Source organism: Berghia stephanieae, chromosome 15 (genome assembly GCF_034508935.2).
Source record: "Berghia stephanieae isolate SIO BIC M18660-M18661 chromosome 15, UCSD_Bste_1.3, whole genome shotgun sequence".
Taxonomy (NCBI): domain Eukaryota; kingdom Metazoa; phylum Mollusca; class Gastropoda; order Nudibranchia; family Aeolidiidae; genus Berghia; species Berghia stephanieae.
In genome coordinates this window covers 14,943,419-14,956,544 of record NC_088374.1, presented here as the reverse complement: position 1 = coordinate 14,956,544, position 13,126 = coordinate 14,943,419, and the positions used below count along the sequence as shown (strand labels likewise).

Below are 13,126 nucleotides of genomic sequence, written 5' to 3'. Positions count from 1 at the left end.
ATGTGGGATGAAAGAAGGATAAAAACTATGACCGCTGGTTACCATTGTATTCCGGTTTATTTGCGATTGTCCCAAACTATTTACAAATTTTTGAACCCTAGGTGGCTTCTGAGTGTCTACATGGCTGTTTTCATTGGAATCTCGAACACTTTGGTCTGTTAAATCAAAACGCACATCTTTGTTCTTGTTGTTTCTTCTAGAATATTTTTTATTAAAGCCAATACTGTATGGACTGATTTCAACTGGATTTTTGTCAAGAGAAGCAAGTCTACCATAATAAGGATAGAGAGCCTGTGGCTTTGGGGGTCTTATTTTTGATATTGAAAATGTGCCTATCTTACCTTCCACTTTTCTTTCGTTTCTTTCATCATATTCACTATCTGTTAAGCCATGATTTGACATCATTTCAAAGTTATAGTTATGTAAATTCCTTTCTTCAAATTTTTGAGGTGGCTTAAATTCTTGAAGATCTGTTTTGATATTTTTATCTTTGCAAACGCCGTCAGCTGACATTTCCATATCCAACTTTGAAATGTCGAGAACTTTAGCCTGAAGCAAAATTCTAACGATTTTGTGAATCAGGTTTTCTGTATGTTTTTTTTTTGATTGCTGTTTATTTTTAGACATGTGATCATCCCTCGGCACTATGTGGAACGGAGTATTGACATGGCTGCCTTTATTGGTTTTCGAATTTAGATTTGGTTTGTTTATGTTTGTCTTGCCGGCGGTCCCATTTCCATTGTTTCTAAGTTTTCTTGATGTAAACTTTTGTTCACGTTCTATTTTGGTCTTTACAGGTTCTTGCTGTCTTTCTGCTTTGTTGTAAGGCTTATGAAGACGACTATGGGTGCTATGTGGTGACTGAAATTTGTGCGCCCGTAAAGCTTTGAGCACCCATCCAAGTATCTTCTTCTGAAAGTACGGTGGCTTGGTTTCCATATTATTTGTGAAATGTTTAACTGGCTGTTTCTTGCTGTGTTTTCCTCCACTAAATTTCAAATCATTTAAATTCATATGATTTATGTACGACGTGGAATTTGGGTGTGTTTTATTGTCTAAAAATAATCTATTCTTCAATTCTTGAGACATGTTATTGATTGATTTGAAATCGTGTCTCCTATGTGTTTTTAATTTAGAATTATTTGCCTTGGCATTGCTGAGAGTTTGCAAGACTGAACCGATGTCTCTTTCTCTTGGGGTTTGTTTTAATCTTGCTCTCTGGCTTTCTTCAGGAGTCCTTGCTGATATTCTTTGGTCATCTTTGCCTGGACATTTTTCAAGGATTGCAACTGACTCATTTTTGCCAGTTGCAACTGAAACAGCAACGCTGCTCTTTTATTGTTTTTGTATACTTTCATTGCCTCATAAGAATGTAGGTTATTTTTACTCGTAATCCTACGCTCACTGTCTGAATCAAGTACTGAATTATCTGGATTTGATTGTTTTTCGAATGTATCCTTGATTCTATAGTCATTGCTATTTCCCTTTGGCAACGAAGTAGGATTTTGTTTAGATCTGTAAAGAAATGCCTTCTAGGTAACAAAGGGAGATAGTTGTCCTACCCACCAAGGTCTCGGGTAGAATCAAACCCATATAATTAAATGATTTATGAGTGTAGGATGGGTGTTGGAATAGGGACTCCCTTGTTTTCGCCGTGGGTGGTGTAGACTATGAAGGCAATGAAAGAACGGAGGGTTATCATGTTCCATCAGTGTTAAAACACCCTCATCAATCTTATGCATCAACCGAGATACCGTTAGATACCCTGTCCTATGTTTCTGCTTGGGCCGATGTTCAACTGGCAGTCTGCGATTTGAGGTCGAAGAAAGAAGACCTGTACAGCCTGTGTGTTGGCTGGAATTCTGTTTGGCTATGTTGAAGCCACAGTGAAAAGGGCCCAAAGTGGCCAGTATTTTATGTCGCACCCGAATATGGGCTCTCAGGCGATATGTGTTGGGCCTGTGTGTTGGCCAGCATTGTGTTTTAGGCTGTATTGTAGCCGAAGTGGGCCTAATATGGCCAGTATTTTGTATATCGTACCCGGTTATGGGCTCTAAGCGATATTGTGTTTTTGTAATTTGTGCTCGGTGAGATTATATAAAATTTATAATATTGTTTTGATGTGCTGAGTAATCATCAAGTGATTAAGTGATTAATATCGTAAAATTATTTCACTTATCTTAAAGTTTAAAATAATATAAAGTTTTATTGTTTTAGTGAATAATTAATTCATTGAGTTAAATTGTGTTGAAATTGAGAACGTGACCTCAGTTAAATGAATTATTTTTAAGTAAATACTAATTGATCACTTACGCTATCATTGTGTCTATGTTAATTTCATTTTTACTAATATATCTATATATATATATATATATATATATATATATATATATATATATATATCTTCTAATATAGTGAAGAGCTGACGGGGCTAGGACATAGCGCCCGGTAAATGCGTTTGCATCTTTGAACTTTGTAATTTTGACGGGGCTAGGACATAGCGCCCGGTAAATGTGTTTTGAACCCTTTTGAACAATATAATTTTTGAGAAATATGAACAAAATACAATGTAACGTTTGTAAAGATGAGGAAGTAACACTCGATCTATGTGTTTTATTAGGAACAATTTTGGATTTGAACAGGCTGGAACACCGCACCCTGTGTGAACAATTTTGTTGATTAATTTTATTCTCCTTTCGGAATATGAACAGTTTATTTTGACCCTATATGTAATTAATAATTTCATTATTAGTGGGAATTAATGGAACGGTTGGAACCTGGGTGAAGTATAGTTTATTTTGGTTAAAACTTACATGAATTTTATATTGCATTACTACTTTTTACTTGTATGTACTTTTGATTTTTCCTGTCAATATATGCAATGTTATTCTGTTTTGCTCAATAACTATGAGCTGTTCCCCTTTCTTTTACTTTAAATAAATAATAATGGCTCTCTTGTCAGATACGGTGTTCTGTTGGTGATTGTAACGTCCACGTCTACCTCTCCACACTTTAAGGTCATAAGCGGCCTTCGCATCCATTGCGAGTTGCGAACGCACCTTGTGACAAGATCTATCCCAAAATAATGTGTACGGTACGACATTTTTAACACTATGTCTGTGACCCTTTGCTAACTCAAACTTGGATAACTCAACAATTTTACTTTTCCTGTCATTGTCCTTATATACATTTTTTCTGATGAGATTTGGTGTCGATATTTTTGAGAAGTGACTGTTTATACTCTTTCCTATTTCATTTCCACTGAATTCCAAATTTCTGAACCGTTCGTCTTCATATCCATTTCCATGCAGAAATTCAAATCTCAAACGCTTATTATTTAAGATTTCCTGTTTGTGTACGTCATTTGTAAAGGAGGCAGATTGGGTATGGGGTGTTTTCTCGTATATTTTAAGAGTTGGTTTGTTTACACGGGAATCCCGTGACGAAATACTGACGTCAGCACAATTATAGAACTCTTCTTGAGGACCGCACCCAAGGCAATAAGTCCCATCAGGGTCTTTGTCCCACGTGTTTCCTGAAACGGTAAAGACAATTTGAATCAAAATAAATGGTATTTTTTTTTTGGTAATGATAATGATATTATCAACAACAAAAGCAACAACAAACACAATAACGATTCGTATCATAATGAAATACAGACAAATACAACAAAATCATAGTAAAGGTCGGGACGAAGATTTTCCACGATCACTGTCACCCAACCGGTCCCTCATCGCGCTTAACATTGCTTGACTTCAGTGACGGTACGAGAAACCCTACATCTGATCCATCAATTCACAAAGCATCAATAGTACATTGGAAAGAATGTTCTATCAGACCTTTCAGACCTAGCAACCAAATCTTAAAACAAACGAAAAAAACGAATCCTTCAGAGCCCTATGGCCCATGGATCCGGAGTTTATCCCGGTTTCAACAGCGTGAAACGGACAATAACAATTGATTAATTGCTACCCTTTGGGCAGGACGCTTGTCCATCGAAAAGTACTACTTCCCGCTAGATCTAACAGACCCAGTTACCCATTAAATGCTAGGTGGACAGGGGTAGGGGCCTCGGAAAACATTTCTTTTTAAAATCTCGACCGCCTCCGGGGTCAATTTTGGTCTGTCTTCTTGGGTGTGAAGCAAGCTCTCTACCAACTGAGCGAATCGAATATCCCCAAAATCTTACCTGTCCTGTACTTCCATTGCAGCACACAGCGTTTACACGTTAATCCTGGTGGTAGAACGAGCGAATAGTTAACTATCTCACTGTTTTTGTCCTTGTCCAATTTGTAGCGGTACCTCGGAGGCAGGCTCGGGTTTGACGCAATATGTAGTACATTCCTGTCGAGGCATTCGTGGGTGACTTCCTTTAATGGGTCATCTACAGGACAAATCCGAAATTCGAAATAGCCCTTTTGAAACCAAAAAAAAAAAAAAAAAAAAAGAAAAGATAAAAGACAAAAGGAAAAAAAATGTATTGCAATTTTATAATGCAATATCCACTAAACGTGCTCAAAGCGCTTCAAAAAGGGGTCCCCTACCCAACAGCAACAATTAACATATATAGATCGAGACATGACCATAAAAAAGACAATCAAACAATGGGAACGATCTATATTCATGCTTTCGTCCAACCGAGTCATCAATCACATGATTTATTGCTGTCCAACGATTTAATTCGGCTTTTAAGCATCTGATTCGTTCCGACATAATACCGCTTTGAGACAAAGGGTCACATTTATTTTCATGATCCCGGGCTACATGCAACCCCACGGCTCTCTACAAAAGCTGGGCTCAAATTTATTATCCAGTTGTCAAATTGAAAGACGAGGGTGCAATCACCCGTGTAAGATTTATGAATGATCTGAACAATACGCTTCAACAGTCGTAAAGTCACTTCCCTCGTAATGATTGATGCATGGTAACTTAATAACTGGCTCTAAACTATCGGAACAATGGCGGACGCCTTTATGAAATATTTCTCCGGCGAGCATAAAAGCGTATCCAGAGGGGGAAAAAAAACAAAAAAACATTATAAATCTGATCAAGTTTTGACTTTTACACATTCTGATCACATGACATATGAAAAGTTGGAGCCAGCATGAAAAATAAAAAAGTACATATTTTATTTGTTTAGAACCACGATGGCCGCCGTTGCTGGGCGACGTGACATCAGACTTTTGAATCCAATTGGATTCAGTAGTCTTATTTCGCGTCGCCCAGCAACGGCGGCCATCTTGGTTCTAAACAAAGAAAATCATTAATTTTTATTCTTCATAATAATAATAATAATAATAATAATAATAATAATAATAATAATAATAATAATAATAATAATAATAAATGGCATTTATATAGCGCTTTACCCCGTTGTCACAGGCTCTAAGCGCTTTACAGTGATATAAAACAAAACATATTACAGTGAGACAAGTGTGAAGGAAACATGATACGAATTCAATTTAACAACAACAAAATATGAAAATAATATTGCAACGTTATGACGTAAAAAGATAAAACTTTAAGCGAGATGTGAACGTTGTCAACCAATCCGAGCATCTCACGTGTGACGGGAGAGAGTTCCAAAAACGGCGGGCCGAAAATTGAAAAGACTGTTCACCTATTTTACGCAATGGCTTAGGTTTGACAAGGATTGATTGGTCATTGCTTGACCTCAAGTTTCTATTGGGGACATATATGTTTAGAAGGTCTTTAATGTAGGAGGGACTGTTCGTGCTCAGGGATTTGTAGACAACAGTACAAATCTTATAGGCTGGCTAGAACTTTTTATATGCCTTGTAAACAGAACGTGTAAAAGTCAAAACATGATCAAATTTATTGGGTTTTTTTTCCTCTGGATACGCTTTTATGCTCTCCGGAGAGATATTTCATACGGCGTCCGCCATTGTTCCGATAGTTTAGAGCCAGGGTTACTAAGTTACCATGCGTCATTAGGAAGGAAGTGACGTTACGACTGATGAAAAAAAACAAAAACAAACTCCAAGAAAGAAAAAAGATGTTCCGGGAAGACTGATTTTTCTGGATTGTATTTTTCTTATACTTTTATTTCTTACTTTTGTTTTTGGCACTGTTTCAAACACATTCTCCAGTTGTGTAGTTGGGGGGTCCCAACGAAGCCATTGTTAAGTTATAGCCTGGCACCGTGGCCTTCGTAAAGTTATGACCTGATACTGAACGCCAGTCTTTTGCCAAAAAAAAAACAAAAAACAAATCGTGAGTTGTATTCAATAGTTCAACCAATGAAATAACTTGTTTCCATGAGCTCTACTAACGACAACTCACTAAGCGGTGCAAAAACCAAATAATGACGTAAAACTGCCAGTCCTTTTGGATTTCAGTATCAGGCTATAACATAACGATGGCGTCTGTCAGACCTATTGGATCCAGCTACCCAATCACTTCACTGAAGTAAGGTTGGTCAGAAAGAATATATCGACCCAACCCGTAGTCGATTTCGGTCTCTTTGTCTTTGAAGTGAGTGCTTTACCACCTGAGCTATTGAGACCGTCGTCATCATTAACTTATAGCCTAACACTGACCAAAAAATTACGTCAAAATGCCAGTCATTGGCCACAAAAGAAAACAAATCGTGAGTTGTATTCAATGGTCGACCCGCTTACAATTTTAAAGTATCTGCAGGAATGTGAACTCCTGCAGAAATTGTAAATAAATATTTTTTTTTACATAACAAACATGTAACTATTATGATTTTATAAAGATTTTATTACAACAGTACACGATTTGAGCAGAATGGCCCCTCAAGGCCGATACAAATTGATAAAAGACAGAAACGGGCGCTTAAATGACCTAAATAGTGTCGAAAGCGCCGTTAAACACCTAAAAACAAACAAACAACAGCAATGGGACCACTTGTTTCCATGAACACTACTAACAACAACTTACTAGTCGGTGCAAAAACCAAATAATGACGTCAAAATGACAGTCTTTTTGGATTTAATTGCCAGCGTAGCCATCGTTATGTATAGCCTGACACTGAAACCCAAAAGGACTGGCAGTTTGACGTCATTATTTGGTTTTTGCACCGCCTAGTGAGTTGTCGTTAGTAGAGCTCATGGAAACAAGTTATTTCATTGGTTGAACTATTGAATACAACTCACGATTTGTTTTTGTTTTTTTGGCAAAAGAATGGCTTTTTGACGTCATTTTTTGGTCAGTATCAGTCCATTTTCTTTTATGGTTGTGAAACGTGGACACTAACCGCACAGACAGAACAACGTATTGAAGCTTTTGAGATGTGGACGTACAGGAGAATACTGAAAATACCTTGGACAGCAAGAAAAACAAACATCGAAGTCCTCGACCTAATGGGCCAAAAACAAAAAGAACTTCTTTTGACTGTGAAGCACAAAAAGCTGTCATATTTTGGACATATGCGAAGACATGATAGTCTCGAAAAAAGGATAATGGAGGGAAGAATTGAAGGAAAGAGAGGCAGAGGAAGACAAAGGAAATCCTGGACAGATGGCATCAAGGAAGCTACAGGACGGCGCATGGCAGACTGTAACGAGGCTGCAATGGACCGTGAAGGATGGAAAGCCATGACATCCGACCTCTGGAAAGAGATGGAACCCGGGTAAGGTAAGTAAGGTATCAGGCCATAACGTTACAAAGGCCACGGTTTGATAGGCGCCACAAGTTATACTCCATTATATTTTATTTGTTTTCCACGTTCATTCATTTGTTTATTGTTGTGCTGACGAAGGGTTTTTAACCCTAATCGTCCATTGTCTGTATTGTTCCCAATCCGAAGCGTAGTTTTGGCGGGGTTAAATTCATTATCCTCTCTATAGATAGTATGCGCTTGGCTCAGGAGCTTACACCATTGCCATCCGGAAATATAACGGACCAACAAACAAAACCGTGTGTATCCATGAACGTTTATAGTCAGGTTAACACAGTTCAGTGAGCATTACTCATAAATGCGGATGGCAAAAAAACAAAGACCTGAGTGACGCCATCTTTGAACTATCTATAGTCTGGTTAATACAGTTCAATGAGAATTACTCATAAACTCGAATGGCAAAAAGCAATGACAAAGACCTGAGTGACGTCAACTTCATGCTATCTATAGATAGAATGCGCTTGGCCAAGGAGTTCACAACATTGCCATCCGGAAATATAACGGACCAACACACAAACTTTGTGTAACCATGAACTTTTATAGTCTGGTTAATACAGTTTAGTGAGAACAACTCACAAACGCGGATGGCAAAAACAATAACAAAGGCCTGAGTGACGTCATCTGCATACTATCTATAACCTTTGTCCATTTCTCACTTGAGATGTTTGTTCTTTTGTCTGGTAATCCATGAAACAAACCGGACTATTTGCGCTACGAATATCTCGTGAGACACAGTGCGTGTGTGAATTTCTTCGACTGGGCAACTAACTCACTCCAAATATTTTGACAAGCCCGCCAAACAAACAAATTCGGCCAAAACAAACAAAGCCTTTGTCTTAGTGAATACTGTGCGACTGCATATGGTGTGTGTAATCGTGTTTTCTTTGCGTGATTTTGTGTTTATAGAAGCACGTGTGTATATATGTTTGTGTGAGTGTGTGTGTGTGTGTGTGTGTGTGTGTGTGTGTGTGGGTGTTGGGGGGGGGGGCGTGTTTGTATGCGTGCTTTGTCTGCGATAATGCTTTTCTTTTAAAATACAATATAACTCACTTAAACCGAAAGCGTATTATTTTTCCACTTCTTTTCGATTTGAAGGACTTTTACGCATATCTTGGAGTTTATCCATATTTCTATTTAGTGAAACGAACCAGAGAAATTGCTTGCTACCCTTTTAAAAGGACGCTAGTCTATCCGAAAGCACTTTCCTTTGTGTGTTTTTTACGAAACCCGCCGAAACACAGCGACAATATCCGACAACGTTATGGGAAATAGGCAGCAGTGGGGAGTGAACCTGGGACTCAAGGAGTTGTACACCAGTGGGGAGTGAACCTGAGACTATGGGTTTCGGCGAGTTTTGGCGGGTTTCTGAGTGGTTCGTAAAAAAAGCAATCATCATCATCATCATCATCATTGCCTTTTTCACCCTGGGTCAGGGTATAGGCCACAGACAAACAGTTTCCATCCTTCTCTATCTACTTCAGAGTCAAAGAAAATAGATGGAACGAAATTGACGTCACTAAGCTCTTTGTTATTGTTTTTAGACAGCTGTTAAAACGATTAATTCTCACTAATTTCTCTCAATCAGAATATGAATATTAAACGTTTCACACAGTTTGGTGTGTTGGTACGCTGTATCCGGCTGGCGGATGTTGTGACTATGTTACCCCTTGTAAAGCGCTTTGAGCACGTTGAGTGGATATTGCGCTATACAAAGAAAAGCTCAAGAATTAGGACGGCCTGCTCTTCGCCTTCCTCAGATTAAATTATTTACCATAATATTATATTAACTCACTCAACCCTAACACCGACTTTATTCGTAGTTTACCCGAGTTACTTTTACCCCATGCCTATTTATAATTACATTTTTATGAGACAAATTATAGGCCTAGTATCAAAGCTGATGTTTTTAGTTTTTACATGTTAATGGTAGTTGAATACAACTATCTATCTACATGATCATTTTTAATACATGTTTTCCCATATGAAAAGTAGCAAAACAATATATAAGATTGAGTGAGTTAATTAATGCAATGCGTTTATAAGATGAACAAACAAACAAACAAACAAACAAATAGACACATTTTGTCACTCACTACTCTACCGCCACAGTACAGTTCGTTATCGTCATAATTGACGGGTGTTGGGTACCCCAATCTCCACATACTGTTCCTGGCCGGGGGTTCCATTAGGCGCCCATGTCCGTCACAGAAAGGCACCCCCAACCACATAAAAACCATGACTAACATCCACCTAAAAACTAACGTCCTCACATTATTATTATTATTATTATTGTTATTATTATAACTATTATCATTAATCCATAGAAATATACCACTCGTAATGTTCCTCATTTTTATTATTTTCTTGAAATCTTTGAGGGCCGTCACATTCAGGTCACTATATTATGCGTCAGTGCATGACATAATCAGTCGGAAGGTGACAATTTTGGATTTTGATTTTTTTTTTCATTTTCTGAAAGAACATGCTCTCCAGAGCATTTTAATCTTTATTTGAAGTAAATTGGGTGATTTATTTTATGAAGCTATGGTCAGATGTATGGGAAAGGTATCCAGCATCTTTTCTCAAATTTCATAGTTTTTCAAATTGACTAGCTGTAAAAAACATATGTTTTTAGAAGTGATATAAGTTTTGATATTTCCCTATGATGTACAAAAATGGTTGATTTAATCATTTATGACAAGAACTCTTTTTTGATCAAATTTAAACTTTTAACTAAACTTGGCAATATCTCAGTTCAATCCCATTTCACCACCCGACGGAATATGTCATTCACTGTAACACATTATGGCATGGAGAAGCTTTCACTAAAACACAGAGTGACGAGTTAGAGAGCAGGCACTGGTGTAAGATAATTATTTGACAAAAATGTGTGTGCATGAAACAGTGACAGACAAAATAAAACTACAAGGAAGAAGAAGAAGAAGAAGAAGAAGAAGAAGAAGAAGAAGAAGAAAGAAGAAGAAGAAGAAGAAGAAGAAAGAAGAAGAAGAAGAAGAAGAAGAAGAAGAAGAGAAAGAAAATGACAAAGAAGAAGAAGAAGAAGAAGAAGAAGAAGAAGAAGAAGAAGAAGAAGAAGAAGAAGAAAGAAGAAGAATAACATTGTACATTTATATCGCACCATCATCTTGGAAAATGATCTTTACTCACGTTCTCTCACCGTAATCAGGTGTAAAATGAGTACCTGATCGTACACTATCCTAACAAATGTAATAATATCGCCTAATAGGAGTCAAGTCTCGTCCAAAATGTTAAATGTTGATTTTTGTTAGGGATCTCTTGTAAAGCGCTTTGAGTACATTTAGTAGATATTGCCCTATATAAAAGCTCACGTTTTTATCTGTTTGTTTGTTTTTTATTTTATTTCGGCTATTAAAAAAAAGATGCCGTCTCTCTGAAACCAGAAGATAAGTGGGACTATGTATGTACCCAGTCCTCCGGTGGACTGGACTGGTTTCACACTTCCCAAGAGATTAGAACCAGCCTATTGACATCAGACTATTATTGCTTTTTAGCGAACTTAGGCTGTGAGGTAACTCTCTCCTTACCACTCATTTTTATGATTTTCTTCAAAACTTCACACCCAACTAACACAACAATTTTTTTTTTAATCACTCAAACACAATAGCAGTAAACATTTTCGATAAATAATTTCTTTAGCAAAACATGGCCTACAACACACAGTTAATTTTGTTTAAATTGTATGATGAACACACGGGATTTGAATAAGAAAATGTTGTTGTATCGAAACGAATGTAACGATTTAACTATAGTTGGTGAGGAGAGGGGTAGAGATATCCAAAACCAATGCTTACTTTGCGTAATATCCTAAAATCTCTACGAAAACCTTTAACTCGAAACAATAGTAGCTGCACAATGTCTGTCCATCTTCGAAATACAAGACCACCGTGTTCTATCGCAAGTCAAGTTTCGTTTTCCTCTTATAAAGCTCTCCGGTTTCTAGTAGTTATTTTTCACTGTTTGTTTTATTTTGGCCGGGGATGGTGGTGGTGGTGGTGGGGGCGGAGGGGGGGGGGGGGGGTAAACAAAGGCATATTTAGGTCTATTTTCATAGTCAACGTAATCGGGATGTTTTATGTTTATTTCACGAAAAGGAATAAGGATGAATTTGGAAAAAAAGACGATGAAAAGAGAGAGAGAGAGAGAGAGAGAGAGAGAGAGAGAGAGAGAGAGAGAGAGAGAGAGAGAGAGAGAGAGAGAGAGAGAGAGAGAGAGAGAGAGAGAGAGAGAGAGAGAGAGAGAGAGAGAGAGAGAGAGAGAGATATGCAAACATGAAATGATTGAGTTGAACTAAATTTAAAAATAAGATACAAGGGGTTTTAAATGGATCGTGCCAAGAAATGGACATGGAAAATGATTTGATCAGGGCGTTTGCTTTGTGTGTGTGTGTGTGTGTGTGTGTGTGTATGTGTGTGTATGTGTGTGTGTTTGATTTACTGACCAGGATCTTAAAATTAGAATCCCTGGGTTTACTGAAGGAGTGAAATGTGAAAACCCCCCGTGGTCTTGAACAAGATGGTGAGGAATTCAGCTATGCAAATTAATGTTGCTCTTTGAAGGGTGTTTCTTGTTTAAGAAACCCGCCGAAATCCACACGAAACCCGACAAAGTTATGGGAAATAGGCAGCAGTTGGGAGTGAACCTGAGACGCAAGGGAGTGGTACACCACTAGGGAGTGAACCTGGTACTATGGGTTTTGGTGGGTTTCGTAAAAAAGCAATTACTTTTTTTTTAACAAAGCACGCCCAAAACCCGACAATATCCGACAAAGTTATGGGAATGGGAAGTAGGCAATAGTGGGGAGAGAACCTAGTACTTAAGGAAGAGTACACCAGTGGGGAGTGAACCTGAGACTATTGTTTTCGATGGGTTTTGGCGTAGCCATCGCTAACTTATAGCTTGACACTAGAAACCACTAGGTCTTAAAGTTTGACGTAATTTTATTAGGTTTGTGCAGCGTTTAGGGAGTTGTCATAAGTAGAGCTCAAGGAAACAAGTGATTCCATTGGTTGAACCATTGAGTACAACCCACGTTTTGTTTTCTTTCACGTGTCTTTTGATGTCATATGTTTGGTCAGTATCAGGCTATATGTTAACAATGGCTACGGTTTCGGCATGTTTCGTAAATAAAGAAACACCGCTGTTTGAAGCTCGAAGAAATAAATACTCTTCAACAGTCGTAACGTAACTTCCCAAGTAATGACGCATGGTAACTTAGTAACTGGCTCTAAACTATCGGAACAATGGCGGACGCCCTTATGAAATATATCTCCGACGATCATAAAAGCGTATACAAAGGGGACAAAAACATTAAAAATCTGGTATTTTTTATATTATCATTAATACTTTAAAGAAATTAAAATCAACTGCAAATGAAAATCAGAAATTTATTCTTGAAAACAAATTCAACTGTTTCTGCCAAGC

General features: G+C 37.7%; 1 protein-coding gene across 1 annotated transcript in view; it reads right to left on the bottom strand.

Annotated features, from left to right (window-relative positions):
• LOC144960383 (uncharacterized) overlaps nucleotides 1-9,900 on the bottom strand; it is an 11,141-nt gene extending 1,241 nt beyond the window's left edge. Inside the window, exons 1-4 of the mRNA XM_078893467.1 lie at nucleotides 9,757-9,900; nucleotides 4,190-4,484; nucleotides 3,060-3,535; nucleotides 1-1,332 (exon numbers count right to left, since the gene is read on the bottom strand). The exon at nucleotides 1-1,332 is cut by the window's left edge and continues 1,241 nt beyond it. Coding sequence (XP_078749593.1) covers nucleotides 1-1,332; nucleotides 3,060-3,535; nucleotides 4,190-4,484; nucleotides 9,757-9,900 — 2,247 coding nt within the window. The remainder of the gene's footprint in view (nucleotides 1,333-3,059; nucleotides 3,536-4,189; nucleotides 4,485-9,756) is intronic.
• Nucleotides 9,901-13,126: the final 3,226 nt, after the last annotated feature.